Raw genomic sequence first — 26013 nt, 5'->3', positions numbered from 1 at the left:
ATCTCCGTAAAAAAAAAAAAAAAAATGAATTTCAGTAAATTTTAGGTTTTTTTTAATTTGACCTATTCCCATTGCCCACTCCCTCTCAAGCCCCATAGCAACTATAAACAATGGCAGCCTACATTCCTGGTGCAGTATGGCAACCATAGTAATGAACAGAATGAAGCTAAAACTCTTTCAAGCCTCATTACCAAATAATTATCATTATCTGACCTCACTGATGTTTCCTGATGGAGAAGGAAATGGCAATCCACTCCAGTATTCTTGCCTGGAGAATTCCATGGACAGAGGAGCCTGGTGGGCTATACAGTTCATGGGCTAGCAAAGAGTTGGATGTGACCGAGCACACGTGTTTCCTGAAAGCCATCACTTATAAGGCTGTCTAAAATTGCCCAAAGCAAATAAACTCACAGTAGGCATGTGTTGAAAACAACAACTGGCAAGTATCTTAACTTTATAGTTGCCTGAAACAGTATATAACATCTGGGGCCAACAACAGACTGACTAACTTAAAACTGCCCAACAATCCCAATGACCAAAGAAATGCTCTAGAAATGGATCCTGCAGGTGTGTCTGTGGAGAAGAGCAAAGGGATTTCAGTTCTAGACTGATCATATTTTCCTAGGACAAAATGAAAAGACTGGATGCTGTTTAATAGTGTGTTTCATAATACAGTATATGGACTTTAGACCCAGTTTAACAATTGGTTAAAATAACAAAAATTCTCATAATTCCATTTAAACCTAATTTTAAACATCCAAGTAAGGAAAATAATCTGTAGTATAAAAGGAAATATTAACTTTTCATAATTTTTTTCATCTTTGATAAACCTATATAGTTTAAGTTTACAGAGAATTAATACATTTTAAAAACCTCATGTATCACCTTTACGATCAGTCGAACTCTAGAATTATTCTATACTTATATATTTATAAGAATTAGAAGAAAAACTTATTTATGAGTTATAAGAAAAAATTTTATACTCTTACAAGAAAAATTGTTATAGTCTATCCTTTACAAAAAAGTGTTACTGTCATTGCAAAGATGTATCTGCATTTTGTAATAATATTATTTTACCAAATTGCAATGTCATATACTTTTAAAAATCAGTATTACATCTTAATCACTCTGCTTCAAGCTTTAGTAGACTTCGAACACCAGCACAGTGATGCTTTTAATGTTCTAACAGATTTTCAAACTTAGCTCAGAGAACTTCTCAAGGCATTGATTACATGATGAAACTTATTCTGGAGCACTGGCAAATTATTTCAAGTGTAAATTAATCAAAAGTTTTATTAAAACTCATGAAATAAGGATTTTTGAATTGAGACAAGTTTTCAGCATAGCTATTTTTCCATAAACATTTTCAACACTTTATATCTGAAGGCAAAACACTTGCTTATTTAAAATTATCTCTAGGGAAATACTCATATTTTAACATTTAATTGTAGTTATGAGACACGTCACTATTATTAAAATCACTAGCCTTTCATTACTATGCTAATCAATATCTTGCCTCCTTTTCCCTTTTTGGCTTATGTTATTATTTCCATTTTACAGATGAGGAAACTGAAACAACATAGTAAGCAGGTTAGCGGGGCCAGGTTCAAACCCAACCAATCTGACTCCAGAGATCTGAAGTCAACCAAGTGATACAGATAAAAGAGTGTCTGCCTGTATAACCTCTCAATTTTGATATAAATGATTCCACTTTATCTTTTGACTAGGCTATCAAAACATTAGCATGGCAAAATGAGAAAATAGACAGACGGAAGGAAAGAAAGAGGGATGAAAAGGAGAGCAGAAAAGAGGTGGAGATTCTGATGTCTAAGTTCCAGACGAAGAGGCAAGCAAGAATAGAGGAAGGGCTCATGTGACATAAAAGGAAAGCATCGAGTCTTCGCCCATGATGGAGACTACGGTAAGCAAAAGTATACTGTGAAAAATCTTGTAAGTACAAGGAAGAAACAGTGGGGAGGTTCTAAAGGGGAAATGGTATTACAGTGGCTAAAACTGGGGACCGGATTCAGTGTCACAATCTAGTTCAACTGAATTCACAATAAAACTTTTATGTATTGCCGTGAATCACTGGTCCTGTTTGTGAACTGGTCTTTTTTTTAGGGGGGTGGGGGTAGTGTGGTGAGAAAGTTGGCTTTTTCCTAACAATGGTTAAAAATTCTTTTTTAAAACGTAGTTTTGTCATCAAAGTCAGCGAAGTTAAACATTTTACTTACGTAAGAGTTAAAATTAGGAACACCAAAATTATTCAGGAATGTACTAAATATCAACCTTGTATCAGACAGTTTATGACAAGTTCTACTCAAAATATCTTATTTAGCTCTTAAATCTGATTCAAGATAGATTTTAGAATTGAGAAAACCAAGTCTTAATGAAGCAAATTGCTCAAGATTATATAGTTAGTAAGTGACAGTGCTGGGATTCCAACCACATGTATACTATTTATGTAAACATTTCCAAACAATTAATATGCAATTGCTTTAAATTATCTCTAAGCAGGTAATTCTCTGGTGGTCCAGTGGTTGAGACTTGGGCGTTCACTACCATGGACGCAGGTTCGATCCCTGGTTGGGGAACTAAGATCCTACAAGTTGCACGGTGCAGCCAAAAAGAAAAAGTTATCTTTAGGGAAACATTCATATATAACATTTAATTGCATTTATTTGAGAGAAATACAAACTTTAAAAAATCACCAGCCTTCAATTAGTTATGCCGGGCAAAAGATTACCTCTTTCCATATCACTATAAGGCCATCGGATGAAGGCAAGCACAGGGTCAATTTCTTGACACTAAAATATCTTAATTGCCTGGTATAAAATGGTGAATGAATGAAGTTCATTAGCTAACAAACAAAACGAATAAATGTCTGGGTCCAGAGCCAACTCAAAGGCCAGTGGTCAACCCATCAGTGCTTTCTAGGCAGCCAAAGAAAATGAGCATTACGACAATCAATCGAGCCAAAAGCAAAGATATTTGACAATTAATTTTTGTAGGATTGTCACATTTAAATTTCACAGTTTACAGGTAGAGTCAAAATAGCTAGAAAGTCCCAATTATCTAGATAGTCCTTTGGGATCTCAGGAATCCAATTATAAGTATCTAATATGACATTTTAAATACTGAGTGGCTCAGTGGTAAAGAATCCACCTGCAAGGCAGGAGACATGAGTTTGATCCCTGGGTCAGGAAGATCCCCTGCAGAAAGAAATGGCAACCCGCTTCAGTATTCTTGCCTGGAGAATCCCATGGATAAAGGAGCCTGATAGGCTGCAGTCCATGAGGTTGCAAAGAGTCAGACAAGACTTAGCAACCAGATAACAACAACAATATGACACTTTAGAATCACAAATATCTTGAATATGGTTAAAGAAGATATCAAATTAGACATTAGAATCATAATCTCTAAATATCAGCCAAGATTCTACTTTCCTAACCAACCGTTTGACAAAAACGAAAATAATAATAAAGTTCAAAGCATTTACCAGACATATCACCATTGTGATCATAAAATGGAGGTGACTGGCTAATCAGCCCATTCCTCTTTGTCCAGCCAAGTTGCAGACTCTGATCTCGTATCATACTACAGAGCCCATCCTCAAAATCACATCTTTCATAATCCGAGCCTAATGAGAGAGAAAATAAATTAGCTTCCAAAACCCCATGTATCTTCTTGAGAAATAATACAATACATGAAAAAAGAAAGCTTAGGAACAAATGACAAACAGAGATTAACAGCTGGATAGTTTTTCACAATTTCAGTCTACTTTATCGATGCAAAGGTTTTCTGTACATGACATTCAAATAAATCCCCACATGTAAAAACCAGTGTGGTCATACAGACAGAATGCCACACATGAGGTCATAAGACTGAGGACCTAAGCCTGATTTTGTCTCGTACTAACTGAGGGCCTAGCTAAACCACTTAACCACACCAAGCCCTTTTTTTTCACCTATGAAACTAAAATACTGACATCCTGTCCTTTCTCCCTTGAATGATTTCTATGAAGATCTAATGATACAGTGTATTTTAATCACACACAAAAAAGGGTATTTTCTGGCTTTTTTTTTTTCTTTTTCTCTGGGTACAAGTGATCCAACAGACTTGGGAGAAAGAAAAGGATTTGGACCCCTGGTCGCTCATGATAATCGTCCAGAGTGGGCTTTATTCCATTATCCAACATCCGCAAATGTCACTCTCTAAAAAACAGATTAATTCAACCATAAATATACCATCCCTTGGTTGCAGCTCTTAGTAACGGTGATTTTCCTTTGACAAGTTTGTTCTTGTCCTGACTGGTTGCATTAGCCACAGTGCTTATTCTGATTAATAGATAAGACAGTGCTTGGCAATCCAGTCACAAAAACCTAATTTTTATTTAATCATTTTTTGGTCAAAATATTACTTAGTAATACATCTGGTGCATGTTCTTGAGATCATCCATGTGAGTACTAAGAGCCAATTTAGAAACGACAGTTTTAAACAACATTAGCTAAACCTGCTTTACTACCAATGGTCTGTTTTATTAATTTTAGTCCTAGATTCCTTATTGGGAGATTTTACAAAGCAGCTGTATTCTGTAATATTAACAGGAGTCTTCTAGTACAATCTACTGAGGAAAGTCAGTGATAGGCTTTCTACTTCATGCAGTTTACTCTTTACAACCTTACAAAGCAGGCACTAAGTGAATACTGGGGCCGAGAGTGGAATCCAGGTCTTTTTTGACTCCAAAACCTGAATTCTTAAAACTCTAAGGTCTCATTGTTAATCCACTAACCCATTTTTACCAAAGTCCTAGATTTAAAGGTCGGTCGGTCAGAGTTTCTACTCAGCCTGAGGAAACCAATATTTCCAGGTAGAAGCACTGTCCTTCTACCTAAAAACTAAGAAACTTGATTAGTCTATGAATCATATTATGATTAAATATACAATTGCCTTAAGGCCTTTGAAATGTTTAGAATTGCTGGAATATCTGAGTTATTACCTCATGGACTCCTACTGATCCGAGAATCTGAGAATCAGAAAATGAACTAAATTATATGCTATTTGTATATAAATGTGTGTCATTCAAATAGCTATGCAATAGCCTGCATAAATAAGTATCTGTTTAAGTCCCTTTCAGCTCCCAGCAATGTTTCCAATGATCTATTTCTGATTACAAAATATTTACAGAAGTATTTTTATCACTGTATTTCAACAATTATGTGTATGAAATATACTCACATTCTCACATAGGTGTCAGTTTTTAAATACCAAGAAATTACCTTGCGTTAAAATTACTTAGTTGATGTTTATTTTCAATGTTTTTGTTTTCTTTAATAAACAAGGATAATGATGATGTATTCTGAAGTGTTAGAGCTACAAAGTAACTAAATAAAACATTTTTATTTCTGAATAGTCTCAACAGGGGCTCTTTTTGTTACAGCATGAATCTAATGAGCGTATATTTTTCAACTCATTCTTATTAAAAAGAAGCAATCATGAATTTCTCATAACTGGTGGGTTATTCAAAAAATCCATCAGAAAATTTTCTAAGTACTCATTTTTCTCCCAATAGAGAACTGAGTATTTTAAGCCATTTGAACAATTTTTCTTGAATTGTGGTTGATTTGCCTTTTATAATCTCATATGCCACCCATCTACATTCAAATCTGACAGTACTTGCTATAGTAAAATCTGTGTGGAGATTAACCTGCTATTATAGCAATGCTGCGGTTGGACTGGATATGGAACAAGAAGGAATGGATGCAGGAACTTATCTAGAGAATCATGTTTCTGAGCTTTCTGAACTTGATAAACTTATCATTTTGCTTTTAATTTTGTGATACCACAGGTCAAGTGTACTATTGTCAAAAAGAGATTGTCTCTATGTTGTTCTTTGAGGTTGCTTGGAAGACCCAATTACCTTCTGAATCGGCTTCCATCATGCCAGATTCTCTCATTAAAATTTACTGCAGAGCCGTTCAAAGATATGATCATTAACACTGTAATTGGGGAAAATATTTTAAAAAATATCCTCAAGTGATAGTTAACATAGGGCATGCTTCTGAGAAAATGGAAAGGAATAGAAAAAAATTTAATAGTGGTAATGGTGAAGAAATTGATGCAGAATTCAGGATTAACTTAGTATGAGTAGGTCATCACAATAATGAAGTTCTTAGAAGACAGAGAAAATATAAGAATTAGGAAAATTCTAAAAAGGAGAGGTAGAAGGCATTTATTTCACAGTTTTGCCTGGGCCTATATTAATAATGCACATATTTTCCCTCTCGAAAGTTCTATGAGGCACAGTTGTAGTCTTTCCTTAATGACAAATCCCGCTTTTCTTAGACAATTGTGCCAAGACATACATAAAATGCATCATTTTAAGTGTATAGCTCTGTGGTAACAAATACATTCACACTAATATGCAACCATCATCACCCTCCAAGTTCACAACTGTTTCATTTCTTCCAACTAAACTTTTCATCCTCCCTCCCCTCAACCCCTCAAAACCACCATTCTACTTTCTGTCTATAAACTTGACTACTCTAGGTACCTCATAAAAGTGGAATAAAATATTTGTCCTTTTGTGATTGGTTTATTTCACTTAAAATAATTGTCCTCAAGGTTCATCCATGTTGTAGCATGTGTCAGAATGTCCTTCCTTTTTAAATCTGAACAATATTCCATTGTATGTATCTACCACATCTCATTTATTCATTCATCTGCTGGAGGATACTTGGGTACTACTGACATCTAAACACAATTAATTCTCCCAATCCCTGAATATGAGATGTCTTTGCATTTATTTGGGTCTTCTTTAATTTCTTTCAGCCAACAATTTTTAGTTTTCATGTTCTTGGTTATGTTTATTCCTAGGTATTTTGTTTTACACTATTATGAATGGAATTTTTTCTTAATTTCCTTTTTAGATGGTTCATTGTGTACAGAAACGCAGCTAACGTCTGTATGTTGATTTTGAATCTCCCAGCTTTCCTTAATTTGTTTCTCTGTTCTAAAAGTTTTTTTCATAGACTTTTTAGGATTTTCTACATTTAAGATCACATTTTCTGTGAATAGAGATAATTTTTTGTGTTCATATGCAATTTTAATGGCTTCAATTTCCTTTTATTGTCTAATTGCTCTGGCTGGGATGTCTAGTACTCTGCTGACAGAAGTGATTAAAGAGGGCATCCTGTTCCAGATCTTAAAGAAAAAGCTTTCAGTCTGTCACCATTGAGTATAACGTTAGCTGTGGATTTTTCATATATAGCCATTAGTGTGTTAAGGTTAATTTCCTTCTAGTCCAAGATTAAGTGTTTTTATCTCCTTCCTTTTTGAGGAAAGCTATGTATTACATAGTCACAAAATTTTACATACATTTTACTGTTTAGAAGATTATTTCCCTCATGTAGATAGCACATAAAAAATTTTCACAAAGAATTATCTCCCTTACTCACATTTAATTTAAAAATTAATGGCTGGTTCCTGCAAAGGATAAAAATACATTCAAAATATTCCAATTAAATAAAAGTAAATTTTAATTACTCTCAAAAGTAAATTTCCATGAAAGAGTGTTATTATTTAGCTGGGCAATTTGAAACCATTAATTAATTTTTATCAGGGAAATGTTTATACTTCACACTGAATTAATTTTAATAGTTTCAATGAGACAAAAATAGGAAAAATCCTAATTCAGAAAGGTATGTGATAGCAAATGGAATAAGAAGTTCCATAGCTCACACCAGAATTATCTATTATTACTTAGGTTGGAATCTTCTCATATAGTTGCCTTTAATCTCAAGCCATTAAGCACATCTTCAGCAAGAATTTGACACAGATACCATCAGTGACTCGTGAAAAAGATTTCCAAACCATTTTTTTTTAACTGTAATACTGTTTGAAGATTAGCAAAATTCAAAGGAATTCTCTGTATCTAATTGTCTGGTGATTTCTACAGAAATACTGACTATGTGTGGCATCCACCCCAGCCTGCAGCAGTATTCACAGGAGTATTGTAAAGATTATATAGCTACTTACAAACAATTCTCTACTTCAGAGCAGCAGTGTGGCCAAAAGATCTTATCACTTTTCACTGCTGTCAGTTATGGTGAATATGGGACCTTTAATAGAAAGTTATCGCTCTTGCATAGAGAAAACTTTGTTTTGCATTCAATGTAGTGGTAAGATAAATACTGCACATGAAAACTCACATTTCACTGTATTAATGTTTATCTTCATATACTTCAATGAACTTCTACAATTACAATTACTTTTAAAAGTAGTTGACATTTATGTCATCCTACTGAAGAAACAATGTTTGTATTTAATATCATCTGACTAAACACTATCACCTCTCAGATTTTCAGAATGTACCTCTAAGGTAATTTTCACACATTTCACATACAAAGATTTGTATGAAGTAAATACCTTTTGAAAAATTCCTAAATCCAAAAAGTTTGCAAAAGAAGTTAGGTACTACTTTAAAACTTTATGATATATTTCATCATATCAAAATAAACAAAAGAGGCCAAATGGAAGTATTGTTAAGCAAGACATGTAACTAGGAGAGAAATTATATAACTGAATATATATTTCCATTTTGAGTCACAGTAAATTTAGCTCTAAACATAAATGTATGTAACAGTTAATGTTAAAACTAACCTCAGGTATGCTCAAGTAATTATCTAAGAATATTTTCTGGCAGTATTCCAGTAATAGAGACCCACTGCATGGGATATACCTCAACATTGTATCAATAGTATAATTTATTATCTTATGGTTGATTTGTTATCTGAATGATAGCAACATAAGTAACATTACTGTTTTATCGCTGAGTAAAAATAAAACAATAAAGCCTTTGGACATCAAATAATTTTGCATGATTGCTAAAAGAGAAACTATTGCTTAGTTTAATTAAACTAATAGAAACTTAACAGAATGAGGAAGACCAGGCAATGGGGTACTACATGGAGGCAGACGATGTGACATGAGAAACATAATAAAAAATAAAAAAAACCTAGAGTAATACCACAACATTTATTTCCCTGGCTCAGGATATTAATAAATTCTAGTAAAGGGAAGTTCTTGTCAACATTAAAACCATATAACTGTTACACCTAAAAATTATTTTTCTTGCTCAAAATTTATTTGATCAATATCATGTATACATAATTTATTTCATTCTGAAGATTTAGTCTTTCTTAATTTACTATCTTAAAAAAATACTGAGTTAAACTAATATGTTCAAATATTCTGAAAATAGGACCATCATGTAAACTAAGAAAATTTTCAAAAAATTATTAATAGAATTAGTTGCATCTGAATTTTAACTATGCCAATTTCATTTTAAAAATTATATTAATCCATTCTCTAAAATCCATTTGGACTTTAAAGAGGGTCACAGATTGGTCTTTTCCCCCAAAATGTGATTGTTTAAACATCATAATAAAGTTAGCTTTAGAAAAAAAAAATATCTTGTAAGTTTAGCATTGCAAATTTTCAAGAGAAAAACTGCTTTGCTATCATGATTCCTCCACAATATTTTCCCTCTAGTGTGGTATACAAAAGAAACTCATGCTTTAAAGTGATTGTCAATTTTATCTACAGTTATCCCATTTTTAATAAAATACCAAAGTGGAAATTCTCAGAAATGAAAATGAAAAGCGAAAAAGCCAAGAGGTGACTTCCCCAGGGTAACATTTAAAATGAAATCTGTTTATTCGACAGATCTGTTCCTTCATGCTTCTCTCAGGCTGGGGTTATTAGAATCTTTCACGCAGCCAGACCTTTTCTGCTCAGCAACTCTCCCCTTCTTTCGCATTAACCTTTTCCTCAAAGCAGAACCACGCATGTTATCAGAGCAATCGTGCTGAAGGAAGCTTCAGAGGGATTATTAATGGAAGGGACTTTGCACTTCTGGTCAAACCAGCCAAGTGGTTTCCCTTTCCTGCTCAAAGAATAGTAACGGCTTCTGCCAGACAGTCCAAAGAAAGGGCAGTGCGTCCACAGGTGGCCTCTCTAGGCAAACTGGACAAATATAAATGAATCCTTCTCTTTCGTTGCACTTTGTGTTTAATAGTTCCTAACAGCCTGATTGTAATCACAAACTGTAGGAGAAAAATCCCTCACCTTCTAAAGAGAAGATTTTCAGTAACCACTTTTCTTGGTTTTTTTGTGGGAACAACTGAATTTACAAATTCCAACAAAGCAAAAGCAAACATGTAGAGCTTTATGTAGGAGAAGAAAATAAAGAATTCTGTAAGCACTAATTAAGATCGTATCTGAACACAAAACAGAAACTATGATTGAGTAAATTGTTCTAAAATACTAGACTTAGTGCCTCCAGGTATCTGAGGGTTACTACAAATCAATAATGGACCCATTTAATTGTATGAAAATGTTGTTTATAAAAGGTGACTGCTTATAGGAATGGCACTCGTTCCATTGATGAAATGCAGTCTATTTTCAGGATGTGATACTGTAATGGAAACTACAGAAACATACGTGCCTTTACCCATATCTTCCTAAGTGAGCTTTTTATTAATGTTATACTAGAAGCATTTTCCTGCCAGGGAGATCGGTTTATCTCATTTTATGACTTCTTATAATAAACTGGAGGTTCAAGATCACACAACTAGTAGATGGTTGACCCAGGATCCAAATCAAGGCCCTGAACTCTCTAAAGCTTTCCCTCTTTCCTCTGCCTTAGAATCAAAGGATATTCATCAGTTATGCTCTGTGTACAACAGGTACCAACTCATTTGGTGGGAATATCATATAAAGCAAAAATGAAACCTCCTCACTCAATCTTAAATTCATATTAAACATTCCCATACTGTATTCCAACTTAAGCCCATAATTTTCATCACAGCATTTTAAAACTGCAAGACTAAGTTTTTTAAAAATCTTGTTTCACAGATAACAACATTAAACTTACCTATCTGCATTTCACTCCCTCTTTATACTCAGTAAAAACTGATTCAAAATACATCCTATCAAGTAGAATCTTGGCAATTTGATAACATTTAAGTAGAGTTATTTTTATTTGTGGATCTGTTTCTTTAAATTTATTTATTTTTAATTGGAGGATAATTGCTTTGTAATATTGTGTTGCTTTCTGCCACATATCAACATGAATCAACTATAGGTACATGTATTCGCCCTACTTCTTGAAACTCCCTCCTACCCCCACCATCCTATTCTAGACTGTTCATCCTATTCTAGACTGTCAGACCACCGGATCTGAGTTACCTGTTATCATACAGAAACGATTCCACTGGCTATCTATTTTACATCACCAACTCGATGGACGTGAGTTTGAGTAAGCTCTGGGACTTGGTTATGGACAGGAAGCCTGGCATGCTGCAGTCCATGGGGTCGCAAAGAGTCAGACAAGACTGAGCGACTGAACTGATGCTGCTTCAATGCTACTCTCTCAGTTCATCCCACCCTCACCGTCCCCACCCTGTGTCCATAAGTCTGCTCTTTATGTCTGAAAAAGAATCTTTTAGTTTCTGATTGACATTGAAGTCATATAAATGAACTCTGTGCAGAATCAGGCATCTAGCTGAACTTCCTCAGGCAACTCGGCAACCCCTGGATTAAAGGTGGACAGGACTTAGAGGAAGGAGAGAAAGGAAACTTACATTGCTGTTCATCGCTCATGTCACCACACTGATCTGTGAAGTCACACACATTGTCAAGAGGCAAGGAGACCCCATTGTCACACTGAAAGGTGCCGGTTCCTTGCTGAACCAGTACGGAGATGAAACCACAGGAAATCCAAAGGACACACAAAGCTTCATTCTTTGGCAAAGCTAACATTCTGGCAAAGGAGCATCACTTGACATGTCTCTTAGAGATCAGGCAGCTGTAACAGGTGAGTCCATAATTGGAAACATCCTTTTTCTTTTCTCTGTTCTTTGATTTCCAGGTTTACCTCTTATGACTGGAAACTATTGGTAACTATCCACAACTCTTAACAAATGAGTCCAAGGCAGCTCATTTACTCTTTCAGAGGAGTGTCTTTAGAAAATATTTAACAGAACAATTGCATCATTTCTATATCTAGCTAAGCATGTATGTTTATTGCCCTAGTTATACCATGTTCAAATAGTTTAAGCCCTTATAATCATGCTATATCCTAAAAGAAAATAAATTTTTTTAAAGAGCAGGCACATAATTGGGAGGAAAACCACAGCAAAGTTAAAAGCAACATAAAAATTCTCTATATGAATTCCTATGCTTAAGCATGTTCATGCAATTCAGAACATTGTCATGAAAACTTATTCAAATATTTCAGGCCGAATTATTAGAACTGTTTCATGAGAATAAAATTCTTGTCCTTTATCACTGAATGGAAACTTTGCACTGTTTGTTGAGATAAACTGAAAAACACAGATTTTAAAAACTTAAGGGACGTTGCAGATCATTATTTTCCAAATCACATTATTTGGACTCAAGAAAGTTAAGGTATATGTATGAGGGAAATACAGTTATTTGGTGTTAGAAACTGGAACTCAAATATCCTGCTGTTGAGGGCAGTGTTATTTCTTCTGCAGTATGTGGATTTTCCTGTTGATTCATCTTAATTTGCTTTTACAAGTGAAACATATGATTTCAGGGTGATATTCACAATGAACAGTATACTCAAGTTCAGATCACTTGAACTTCATATTATAAATAATAATTCTATGAAGCTGAAAAATAGAAATCATATGAAGTTGATTATTAAAAATAGTCCTTTATATTTGATTTATTAACAGTATATTAAAGTTCTTTTGAACTACTTTCAATTTCTGCAATATAACTTCAAGAGATGAAAACACAAAGACTATATGAAGTGACTGAAGAATGTAGGGTGAAAAGAATCACAGACCAGGGACCAACAACGTACCTATGCTTTTAAAGAAGATACAAGGAAAACAAGATTTTTCACATATTCAAAGAAAAAAGGCCCAATAAACATATGAAGTTCTACAGTATGATTATTCAGGATTCCAGGAGAAAAATTCATAATTTTGCTCTATTATTAAATACTTCACACAATTTAGCATTTCCTCACTCTGTGCTTTGTTTTATTTCAGAAATATTTATTCTCCCCAACTCTCTGCTTTGTAAGTGGATTGCCTACTCCTTTCTTTGTACATCTCTTAAATGCTGATTAACCTGATAGTTCCATGTTAGTCCTCCTCTGTGCTCAGATTATATTTTCCAGGCTTTCTCTTCATGCTCATAATTTCAAGTATCATCTATACATTGTTGTCTCCCAAGTCCATATCTGAAGCCCTGATATGACATGCTGAAAGTGAAAGTAACTCAGTTGTGTCCAACTCTTTGCAACCCCAAGGACTGTATCCATGGAATTCTCCAGGCCAGAATACTGGAGTCAGTAGCCTTTTCCTTCTCCAGGGGATCTTCATAACCCAGAGATCAAACCCAGGTCTCTTGCATTGTGGGTGGATTCTTTACCAGCTGAGCCACAAGGGAAGCCCAAGAATAATGGAGTGGGTAGCCTATCCCTTCTCTAGAGGATCTTCCCGACCCAGGAATCGAACCGGGGTCTCCTGCATTGGAGGCGGATTCTTTACCAACTGAGCTATGAGGGAAGCTTACGATATGACCTGCTACTCAAACCCACATTTTAAGTCCTCTTCCTGAGTATATATACACATACACACAGCACATAGACAGACACTGTGACTTCTCTACTTGCGTCAAAAACTAACCTCATCTTCCTTTCCCCCACCCACTCAATGAGCCTCTACTCCCATATTCTATATTTTAGTGAACAGCACCATCTTGCCAAGCCAGGAACTGATATGTCCAAGACTACTCTCACCACCTACCCATCAATCATCAAATCTCATGAATTGAATTCCATATATGTCAAGTGAAGACTCCATCAGTTCTTATCTCAGCAACACTCTAAACCAGATGTCTCCTATCCACAACTCATTTTCCATTCTTCAGGCAGAGTGATCATTTTCAAAGCATAAGCCACTCCTTATTTCCATCTGAAATAACTGTAAGTGCCATATGCCCTAGCAGCTTACCTGCTGCTGTTCACTGCTGACTGAATCCTCTTGTGTTCTCCATCACAATTTTGCTTAACCATGACCCTGGCAGTTTTCTGAACATGCATCTCAAGACTCCAGATTTGAGATCTCCTTCCTATCCCAACCACCAGATGCATACTAATTAGTCTTTAGTTTTCCAATTTTGAAGACTATCTTTGAAGTACCTCATTTTCTCAGGCTGAATTAAGTTTTGTTCCTGGGTTGTCTCTCATAGTCTTCTGCTCTCACTAATCTTAAATACTTCTGGGTCTGGTGTGGTCACTGATGTTTACTTCAGTGATTCCTCCACTAGTCTATAAGACTAGAGCTGGACTGTGACTTTCTCGCTATTGTATCATGAGTTACTAGCAAGGTCCTGGCAGATAGGTCAGTAAGTAATTCCTTATTGAATGTAATTTAGGAGGGCTTACCATCATTTCAACTTTTGCTAGGCACATGTAAATAAATGCAAGAAGTGAAGTTTTTAGTGCCTCTACATAAAAGGCATGTAATTCTTGTGTTCAATGTGGCTTTATTTCTAAATCTTGTGCTATTTTTAAAGGTTCTTTAGATTTTGAAATTGCAATTTTGTGTTGTATTAGCAGTACTCTCCACCATCCCCCTACACTAAATAAGTAAAGACATGTATAATGTCAAAACTCATTCCAGATTTTCCTTTTCAAGTAAGGAAGACGAGAGAGAATAGAAATAGAGAATGTTATAAAGAAGAAAAAAGAATAAGCAGAAGAGTGTAAAAAGGCATGAAAGCATAAAAACATTTCAATTTTATATACTAACTCTGAATTCAGGTCCCTTAACATTTTATATGATCACTATTTTCCATTTAGAAAAAAGAGTTACATATTTCGTTGCTGTCATAGCTGTTTATTGCCTAGTTTCAGCTGGAAAACTCCTTTATTAACCGTTACTGTCTACTAAAACTAACATTACTCTATAATGTTTCAAGTGCCATTCATCATTTAGACAAGAAATGAACTGGAATAGTGGCACCCAAAGTAAGCCAGTATAATCCAGTATATAAAGCAAATTTATATTTTGTGGCCAAAAGGTAAAATTATATTCAAATGATAATATGTTTAATTGCTTTTTCTCTACATATACCAAAAGGGATATAAACTGATACTGGTAGCACCCAGGGTTGTTTTTATCTAGTTTATGGAGGAAAAGGACAAGTCTTAGAGATCCAGTGCTCGTACACTGGGCTGGGTGCATTATATACACTGTCTCATTATATCCAAAACATGTTGCATTGTTCCCTAGATCTAAATTAAAAAAATAGTACTCAGTTGTCTAAGATCACATGATTATTAAATGATGGTACCTGGATTAGAACTCAAGAGAGATGAGTTCTAAACTTACATAGTCTAAAAAAGGACTATGTAATTTTAATTGGCAATAATTGTTCAACAATTTCATAAGGCAACACAAAGGTGAGATCTCCAAGACGCAAAGTGACAGAATATTCATTTTAGAAAGACATATCATTCTATCTTTCTTAAAAGATTGAGAAGCTACTTTACACTAGACATTGGGGATGGGAGTTAGGAAGATAGGAGAGATACAATGAAAAAAAACAAAAAAGGCAATGTCCCTAACTTAAAAGAAATTACAACTTGGAAAGGTGATATGAGACATTTATTAAAAAATGTGCTCACACTGATTCTAATTTTGGCTAAAAAGTGGTAGGTTATACGTTATATTTAAAAAGTAGCATTCTCAAAATACAAGAAAGTTAGATGATGGATGGAGTGGAATATAAACTGCTTTAAAATATGTAACTGAATCCTGAGCCTATAAAACTCAAAGAAAATTCCCAAGAGTTAGAAGGGAAATAGGAAAAAGGAAATAGCACTAACTCAGAGTTTATTACTGAAAGATGGTCCTAAAGAATATTTTAAGGAAAATTTCAGATGAGTTCAAAATAATGACTGAAAGAAGGTATAAGATGCACGAAGAAGGCATGAGAAAGCACTTGCTCTATTACAGATTGAAATGACCCATAACCCTAATCTTGAAAGATGAACTGAGAAATGTCATAAAAGATTTGGATTTACATAGCATAGGGAAATACAAGTGCCATCACTGCAGAAAGCCAGAGGAAGAATATGCTAGGAAACAAATTCCTGACACCGTCAATAAGGATTCCCATAGGTTATGATTATCCAAATAAGAACTCGGTGAAAAATTAACTGGTAAGTCACAAGCAAGTCTATATAACTTAGGGCCATCACAAATAATCAAATAAACCAAGGTACAATTACATACCCAAAGTATCATACATTGGCATTATGTAGTAGTGAATAAAAATTATTTATCAAAGATTTTAAAAGATTAAATTTTTAAAAGAAGCACAAGGAAAGAGACTAACCATGATTTTATAAAAGTGCCCAGGAAAAATATAATATTGAGAATGAAAGCAAAGTAGATGGCAGAAGCAGGAAGAAAAAAAATGAAAAAAAAATATAGTGAACTGGAAGATAGATATTTTTTTAAATATACAAAATGTACCATAGAGATATAGGCAAATATTTTAAAGTATAGTTTAAGAGCCTGGAACATAGAATTGTAGAGTCTAACATATGACTAAATGAAACTTACAGGAGAGATTAAAAAAAGAAATATAGACAGGCAATATTTGAAGTAAAAATTTTCCAGAAAAGAAGGTCATGAACTAGTAACCCTTTTTGTCTATGAGCTCTATCTAGAAGACAGAAGCAGAGGGAATGCTTCCTAACTTATTCTATGAGGACATGCATGTGTGCTCAATTGCTCAGTTGTGTCCCATTCTTTGTGACCCCATGGACTGTAGCCCATGAGGCTCCTCTGTCCTTGGAATTTTCCAGGCAAGAATACTGGAGAAGGTTGCCATTTCCTACTCCAATTATATGAGGACAGCATTACCCTATTACCAGACAAAAGACAAAAGAAGAAAAGTTACCAACCAATCTCTCATGAATACAGATGTAAAAATCCCCAACAAACTGAAGGCAAATCAAATCCAGCCATGTATAAAAATAAGTGTGTGTGCATGCAAGCTAAGTCATTTTAGTCACGTCCAAACTATATGCCACTCTATATATTACCAAGTGGAATTTATTACAGATGTGCAAAATTGGTTCAACATTCAAAATCAATGAATGTAATCCATCACATCAACTGTCTATAAATAAGAAAAGTCATGGTTATATCAACTGATGCAAAAAAAGTATTGGACACAAACCAACATTAATTATAATTTTAAAAACTCTCAGAAAACCAGGAATATAAAGAAATTATCTTCTTGATGAACCTTTTGGGGTCTACCAAAACCCCACAACTAATATCATACTTAATGGTGAGAAACTAGCTGTTTTCTCCCTAAGATCAGAAATAAGGCAAGAATGTCCTCTTTTCCCATTCAATATCATACTGAAAGACCTACATAATGCAGCAAGGAAACACACACACGCGCGTGCACACAGCAAAGATATACTGATTGGGAAGGAAGAAATAAAACTGTTCAATTTTTTTATGACAATTTTACATGTAAAATAATTTTTTAAAAATCACATATTAAAAAAAAAACCCTGAAACTAACAAGTGATTACAGCAAGGCTACAGGATCCAAGGTTAATGTATAAGGTAAACCACTTTCCTATATACCTGTAATGGACAATCAGGCTTTGAAATTAAAAACACAGAACTATTTTTATTAGTATCCAAGAAATGTATAAATATAAATCTAAAAACATCTGCATAAGACTAATATAAAGAAACTTATAAAGTTTTGACTTAAAAATATCAAAGAAAATTTGAATATATGGAGAAATATCCCATGTTTATGGATAAGACGACAATGCTAACAGCTCTTACCAACTTCCTGTATGAACTCAACACAATCCCAATAAAAATTCCACCAAATTATTTTATGAATATTCACAAAATGAGTCTAAAGTTCACATGAAAAGGCAAAGACTCAGAAAAATCAATACTGAAGAACAACATTTGAAGACTTCACAACTGTGAATATACCAGTGTGAATATACCACCTCATTTCAAAAGTTAATATAAAGCTTTAGTAATCAAAACAACGTGGTACTGGTTAAAGAAGAGTTAAATTAATCCATGGAACAGAATGGAGAGCCCAGAAATAGATCCACACAAATACAGTAAGTTGGTTTCTGACAAAGGAGCAGAGGCAATTCAGAGAAAGAATAACCTTTCCAACAAATGTATTGGAACTGGACATCCACACACAAAAAATATTAATATATTTTTTAAGATATTAACATATAAACACAGACTTTAGAGCTTTCATTTTCATTAATTCAAAGTAGATCATAAACCAAAATGTAAGAAGTTTAACTATAAAGTGCAGAAAATAACATAGGGAAAAATTGAGGTGACCTTGGGCTTGGCAATGATTTTTTACATATAATATCCAAAGCACTATATATAAAAGGGAATAAATGGGTAGGTTTGATTTTATTAAAATTAAAAATGTCTCTCTGAAAGACTAAGTGAATGAAAAGATTACCCATAGACTGGGAGAAGATCTTTTTCAGTACATTATCTGATAAAAGTCTTGGGTCTAAAATAACAGAGAACTGTGAAATATCAACAATGAAAAAAAAATCTAATTCAAAACCGGACAAGGGAAAAAAAACTGATTAGACTTAAATCCAAAACTTGAAACCATAAAATTCCTAGAAGAAAGCATGGGGTATACGCTTCATCTTGGCAATGTTTGTTTGTTTTGGATTTGACACCAAAAGCAAAGGCTGCAAAAGTAAAACTAAACAAGTGGGGCTAGATCAAAGTAAAAAGCTTCTGCAAAGCAAAGGAAACCATCAACAAAATGAAAAGGCATTCTATGGAAATGGGAGAAAATATTTGTAAATCAGATAAAGGGCAAGTATCCAAAATATGTTTAAAAAAAACTCACACAACTTAATATCAAAAACAATAATAATAATTCAATTTTAAACTGGGAAGAAACAAATAAACATTTTCCCAGAGAGGATGTAGATATGACCAAAAGGTCCATGAAAAAGCGTTTAACATCAATAATCATCTGGGAAATGCAAATCCAAATCACAATGATGTATTACTTCATACCTGTTAGAATGGCTGTCTTCAAGAGACAGGAGAAAATAAGTGTTGGTAAAGATGTGAAGAAAAGGGAACTCATGTGCACTGTTGCTGGGAATGCAAATTGTACAGCCACTTTAGAAAGCAGTTATGTGGTTTTCTCAGAAAATTAAAAATACAAATACCATATGATCCAGTAACCCCACTTCTGGGTATGTAGCCAAAGGGAATGAAGATGGGATATTGAAGACATATCACACTCCCATAGTCACTGCAACATTATTCACAACCATAAAGTTACAGAAGTAACCTAAGTGTCATAGTAATTATGGTCATTATTATTACATAACATAACAGATGTGTTCACTAGTGTGATGGTGGCCATCATTTTTCAATATTTAAGTGCATCAAATCAACATGTTGTATATCTCAAACTTACACAATGTTATACATCAATTACATTTCCATAAATCTGGGGGAAAATTTTAATGTGGGAAAATATGAATAGATACCTCACCTAAGAAGATATACAGATGGCAAATAAGCATATGAAAGGATAATCAACATAACACGTGTTCAGGGTATTGTGAGTTAAAACAATGATATAATATTACACATCTATTAAAATGGCTAAAATTCAAAAAAGGAGAAAGTCTCATCCTCTGTTGATGGGAATGCAAACTGGTACAATCACTTTGGAAGACAACTGGTAATTTCTTACAGAACTAAACATATTCTACCTTATGACCCTGTAATCACACTCCTATTTAACCAAATTACTTGAAAACTGTTCACACAACTTATTTATAACACTTTATAAAATCACCAAAAGCTAGAAATTATCAAGATGTCCTTCAATATCTGAATTATTAAACAAACTGCAGTATACAATGTAATAATATGTAGTGATAAGAAGAAATAAGCTATGAAAAGACAGGAAATTAAATACTTAAAGAAGTCAGTCTGAAAGCTATACATGATTTGATTCCAACTATATGACACTTTGAAAAAGGCAAAACTATAGAGATAGTGAAAAGTCAAGGGGTTGCTCCTGCTTCCAACTCAAGATCAACCAAAAAAAGTTAAATATGCCCCCCCGCCCCAAGCCAATTAGTAACATGACTCACTTTTTACTAGCTGGTCCACCTCCAGCTTCCCGATGGCAACAACATCCATCAAATCACACCTAAAGCCCTCCCTTTTCCTCGTTATGAAACTTCCCCACTTCTCTGCCTGCCTTTGAGTCTGTGCAAGTCATGGCACTGACCCTTGCTATACCAAGCTTGGAATAAAGAACCTCTGTGTGTTCTCATATGGGTGATCTTCGTTTATTTTCACACTGCCAAGAACGTTAACACTCCTTCCCCCGACACCCCTTCCCCTCTGCCTTCACTCTAGTTGTTCTGCCCATTCTGGGAGAAGGGATGAATCAACTCAGAACTGCAGAGATGAAAGCACATTAGATGTGTTTAAAGTACAGATACTCAGTGTATCCAGCAGTTTACAATGATTCTAGCAGCTAGCTGCTCTTTTCATTAACACCATAGCACTGCCAGCTTGGAGAGGGGACAGCCAGCCTGTGCAGGGGACACAGCCAGTACACCTGCTGAGAGTGGCTCATGGCCAATCCACAGTTACACGCACAACAAGGATCCCCCACACATCCCATGTCCCCAGGGTGGAGGGGAGAGGTCAACAGCAGGCAGACCCCTTCCCCAATCCATGATGGTAAGTTCTGAGGATTCAGGACACTCTTCAGAGCAAGAATCCCCAGAGGCCTCCACATGCAGTTTTTTCTAGCTAGAGCATAACTGCTTTACAATAGTGTTGGTTTCTGCTATACATCAACATGAATCAGTCATAGATATCCTTATGCCCCCTCCCTCTTGAACTTTTCTCCCACCTCCCACCCAATCCCACCCCTCTAAGTTGTCACAGAGCACTGGTTTGAACTCCCTGAATCATACAGTAAATCCCCGCTGGCTATCTATTTTACATATGGTAATGTATATGTTTCCATGAGGTTTCTTTGCCCAGCCAGTGTCCTGAGCTTAAAATAGCAGGCCTGCCCTGGGTGGACATTTAAACATATCTGGAGCTTTGCAGCTGTAACTATTCGGCACCTGTCTCCTGCCCAGCCATGCCCACCCTCACTCTTCCACTGCTGGGCTCTCACTTCGAGCCCTGAACTGCTTCTAAGGACCTGCAGGGCACCAATAACTGCTTAGCAGTAACCATCCAACTCTGTCACCTTTGAAAGCTTTGGTTTCTCCCAGTCTTTCAAATACCCTAATGGTTGCATCTTTGAGGTGAGGGCATTGATTTCCCAGGTCACTATTGGTGAAATCATTAGCAGGTAGGCTATCACCAAGTAAGTGTCAGGGATTATTTTGCCCTGCAAACCATTCAGAGTGGTGTCCATTTCACCTGCAAGGCCACAAGTACACCAGTTCCCACACCTCATCTCACCAGTTTTTCTCTTACACTACTTTTGCTAAGCAAATCTAAGAGCAGATGCCAAAATGGAAGACAAAACACTAATTAAGTGCAGGCAGCAGGAGGGTCTTCATGATGAGTAAAGGGCTGAGAGCTGGAAGAGCAAGAAGACAACCTTCTAACAACCTTGGACAGAAGAGGGAAGGGGGCTTAGATTGCAAGAACCTGTGACTATAGCAAGAAAACTTTCTAGAAACCAACTCTTCACTGTTTAGACATTATCATCAAGCCAGTGACAACACCTTAGAGAAAGAGCTTTGTGTTATAGCTGCCTTTTTTTCCCTCCAAATAAACATATGATTTTTGCCTTTAAGACTTGAGACCGTTATGGTGACAACTTGGGTCCCACAGGACTTGCACATATAGTCTGATAATCAGATTCCTAGCGGAGGAATAGCCATCCGGCGACCATGGAGTAATCAAAACAGTATGACCTCTCAAACTGTGGACTTCCATTGCTTTCCCCCTCAATGGGGTGGGTGTTTGTTATTATGGGTTTCTGCCATAAAATAAATACAATATAGAGAGCCAACTGTGCAGATGTGAAGAGAGTGTAGGAGAGCTCAGATTTTCCACAAATGTTAGAGTTTCTATGAGCACAAGGGTAAACTTCTTCTCAACCAAAGTCTTAGCAGCAGGTAGAGGCAGGTGGTGATCTCAACCCACCAGCAACCCCAAGTCTTCAAAATCCGTCCTACTGAGAAGTGACTGTGAGAGATTCTGGTTCTTGGGTCAGACCCCCAGAGTGCAGACGAGTTCACTGAAATACGATGCTGCAGCAGCCAGGCTGTCTGCCACAGCCCTCAGGCCCTGCCAGACTCCTCTCTCATTGCATTTAATATTGATTTTGATTTTAAGAAATAAGATAAAATATTGATTTCAAATTTAAGGGAAAGGGCATATTATGAAATGAATCTCTTCTGGCAAAGCCTTGCAAGGTGGTGTTCTCTCTTACCATGGTAAGCAATAAATTCAGCTTTGTCTTATCAAAAGCCTTTGTCATAATGTCGGGGGAGCCAACTAGCTAGAGAAGAGTGGCACCAAATGCTTTACCATCTGAGCTGCCAGGGAAGCCCGATAACAATTACAGAGGGAAGGAATTAGAAACTAATAATTTGGAAGATTCAAGTAGCAAGGGATGCACAGCTTGGCAATATTGTAACAGTGATGGACACTCTGATGTTAAGGCAACCAGTGCAGGAAATACATAATTATAAATGAAGCAAAACAGATTCACTGGGTGTTCATATGTGTCTGTGTTTAGGAAAAAATAAATAGAACATGGACCATATTATGTTATCTATCAAATGACCAAAAACTCTTATCCCTCTACATGACATAAAGACTTGGCATTGTAGACTTAAAGAGAGAAGCTACACAGATAAATCAGACATGGAATATGCCAAACGTTGTGATTAAATCTTAGTGATACATGGCTCTTTGACATTTGCTCTTGTGCTTGACCTCTGTCCTTTGTTCTTTGGCAAGAGTGCAGAAGCAAGGGTGGGAGGTAGGAAGCCATAGGACAGGCTGCTATATTATTACAAAACTTCACAGAAGGGTGCTCCAAAAGCTTGAAAGAGCAGGAAGATGTCCAAGTAAATAATAAAGAATGATTTTTTTTTTCCTTTCTTTGCTCTTCAATGGTAAACAAAAACATCTGCATTTCTCACTCTATTCACCATTCTATTCTCTCGTGAACTACTTCTGCTCCAGCCTTCTAAAGGGCTGGATGTGTTCAGAGTCTTTATAATTATACTTGAATAAAATCCAGTCAGAGACTATATGATGCATATGGCATAGGTTTGGAGTGAGAAAGCTTGAATCAGAGACACTTGTTGTAAGACACTGAAAGGTACTTTTAAGGCAGATGATTAACAAAAGCAATCAGGACTAAGAGAAATTAGAAAGATTCACTAAGTAAGGCAAAGATAAGAATCAATCATCAATAAGTTGGAATATTATATAGAAGGCATGATAACTATAATTGTTATAAGGGAGTGACACAGAATGAGATGGTTTGATGGCATCACCGACTCAATAGATACAAGTTAGAGCAAACTCTGGGAGATAGTGAAGGACAGGGAAGCCTGGCATGCTGCAGTCCATGGGTCAGACACACAGGTCAGCCGTAATGAGTCAGACACATCTTAGCAACTGAACAGCAACAAAGTAAGTAAAAAGGAAAATTAGGAAAGGAAAAATAATACTATCACCATGAATTGTGGGTATGTTGTAGAAACAGAGAAATTACTTATAAAACAATCCAAAGATACATAGTAAGTATAATTTAATGTGATAGAGCATCCAATCTGAAATAAGATTGTAGAATATGATTCTGGAATCTAATAAAAAGATATATTTCTGTCAAGGCTGTGTTTGTGGAGTACTTAGAAGAAAATGTGAATGTTATTCATTGCTCACTGCCATTCTTTGGAGAATTGTGAAGTAGTGATGAAAACTAAAGCAGCAGGGGGTGGAATAGAAAAACTACGATAAGAGAGCCAAAAAGTAGGGAAAAAGGAGAGGATTTACCCACTTGATCTCACATCCCAGTGGCGTAGAGATGAGTTGCATAGGCAAGGAGGTCACCAGGTGGCATTAATAGAAAAGCCTCTTGCCATGTCTTAGTCCATTTGGACATCTGTAATAAAATACCATAGACTGGGTGACTTATAAACAACAGAATTTTATTCCTCATAGTTCTAGAGACTAGGAAGTCCCAGATGCAAGTATCAGTTTTTAGGATTCGTTTTCTGGTTCATAGACAACAGTTATCTTCTCCATGTCCTCATATGAAGGAAGGGATGAGGAAACAATCTGAAGTCTCTTTTATAAGGGGACGAATTTCATTCACTTTGACTTAATCAAGCTGCAAACCTTGGGGATTTGATTTCAACATATGAATTTTCAGAAGACACTAACAGTGCATGGCATGCAGGAGGCAGAAAACAAAAGGTGCAGGCTGAAGAGCTGAAATGGAATGTATGAGGATCTGAAGTGGTATCAAGAAAAGTTGATGCAAATAATATTGAAAGCCAAGATACAGGGTGATAGCACCAAGGTTGTGAAAGGAGAAACTGAATGTTAAACCACTCCCCAGTGTTCTGAGGTCAGAAAGATAAGGAGCAAAAGCGGCAGAGAGGCTAGAGATGGGAAGGTAGGATGAAAGCCAGGACAGTGAGACATACCAGAAATGAAATTAGAGAAGGAATTCAGGAGGAGACAGATCATCTATGTCAAATGCAGCTGAGAGATCAACTGAGAGTAGAACAATGATACAGCAACCACGTGAAGCTTATTGGTGACTTTGTTGGGGGTGGCAGACAAGAGCCTACTTGGAGTTCAAGACTGAAAATGGGGAGAGGAATTTGGAGAAGTGATTACAGATAACTCTTTCCAAGAGTTTTACCTCAAGGGGGATAAAAGTGGGAGAGTAACTGACAAAAAGATGTGAGATAAAAGGAGCTTCATTTTTTAAGAACAGGGAAATGGAAACTTGTTTGTGTGCTTATGAGACTAACCCAGAAGAAAGGGACACGTTAACAACGCAAAAGAGGAGAAAGCTGCTACAGGAATAGCACTGAGTAAAGGGGATATACGCTAGCATCTGGGTGTGGGGTGGGGGGAGCTGCAGGGACCGTGGATCCATGTCCACTGGAGATGGGGCAGAGTATATATTAAGAAGGCAGGTAGTTAACCATGGTGGAACAGAAGGTAGTTCCTCTGGATTACTTCAATTCTCTTAGAGACCTAGAAAACAAAGTCATGAGCTGAGAATGGAGGCATACAGGAGAGAAGGTACTGGAAGCTCAAGGAAAAAGCAGATGTATAAAATAATCCTACAGGAGAGAAGAGGAAATGAAATGCACCAGGGACAAGTATATGATAGGGATAGCATTCAGAGCCCATGGAAGGGATGACGTGGGGCTTATGCACCAGACTCTGGAGCGAGAAAGACTGAATAAGAACCCAGCCTCCACCAGCTTCCACCTATGTTATCTGGGCAAGTTAGCTAACCTCTCTCTCTAACCCACCCTTTCCTGCTCCGTAAATTAGTGTGCTGAGTTGCTTCAGTCATGTCCGACTCTCTGTGACCCCATGGACTGTAGCCCACCAGGCTCCTCTGTCCATGGGATTCTCCAGGCAAGAATACTGGAGTGGGTTGCCAATTAGGGATAATAATAATATTGATATTTTCTCGCAGAAAAGAGGATTCACTGATTAGATGGATGGATGGATAGAGAAACAAACAGACAGAGAGATAGACGGGTAGAGATAGACAGCATAGAAATTTGCCTGAAACAAAGTTTTATGTGAAAGCTGTTATCTATCCTGATGTTAATGACCATGGATTTAAATTCAAGAT

The 26013-nt window shown here is 36.0% G+C and overlaps 1 protein-coding gene across 2 annotated transcripts in view; it reads right to left on the bottom strand.

Annotated features, from left to right (window-relative positions):
- MALRD1 (MAM and LDL receptor class A domain containing 1) overlaps window positions 1–26013 on the bottom strand; it is a 764811-nt gene that overhangs the window by 578546 nt on the left and 160252 nt on the right. Inside the window, exons 1-2 of one of the 2 annotated variants that reach the window (XM_081558803.1) lie at window positions 11646–11823; window positions 3500–3640 (exon numbers count right to left, since the gene is read on the bottom strand). In XM_081558803.1, the coding sequence (XP_081414929.1) occupies window positions 3500–3640; window positions 11646–11823 (319 nt within the window). Of the gene's footprint in view, window positions 1–3499; window positions 3641–11645; window positions 11824–26013 lie in introns of those variants that run through there. The other variant, XM_081558804.1, reaches the window with a different exon arrangement.

The sequence above is a fragment of the Giraffa tippelskirchi genome, chromosome 13 (genome assembly GCF_054371585.1).
Source record: "Giraffa tippelskirchi isolate mGirTip1 chromosome 13, T2T-mGirTip1v1.2.pri, whole genome shotgun sequence".
Taxonomy (NCBI): Eukaryota; Metazoa; Chordata; class Mammalia; order Artiodactyla; family Giraffidae; genus Giraffa; species Giraffa tippelskirchi.
Note: the sequence above shows the minus strand (reverse complement) of the source record. Positions and strands in the feature narration are given on the sequence as shown.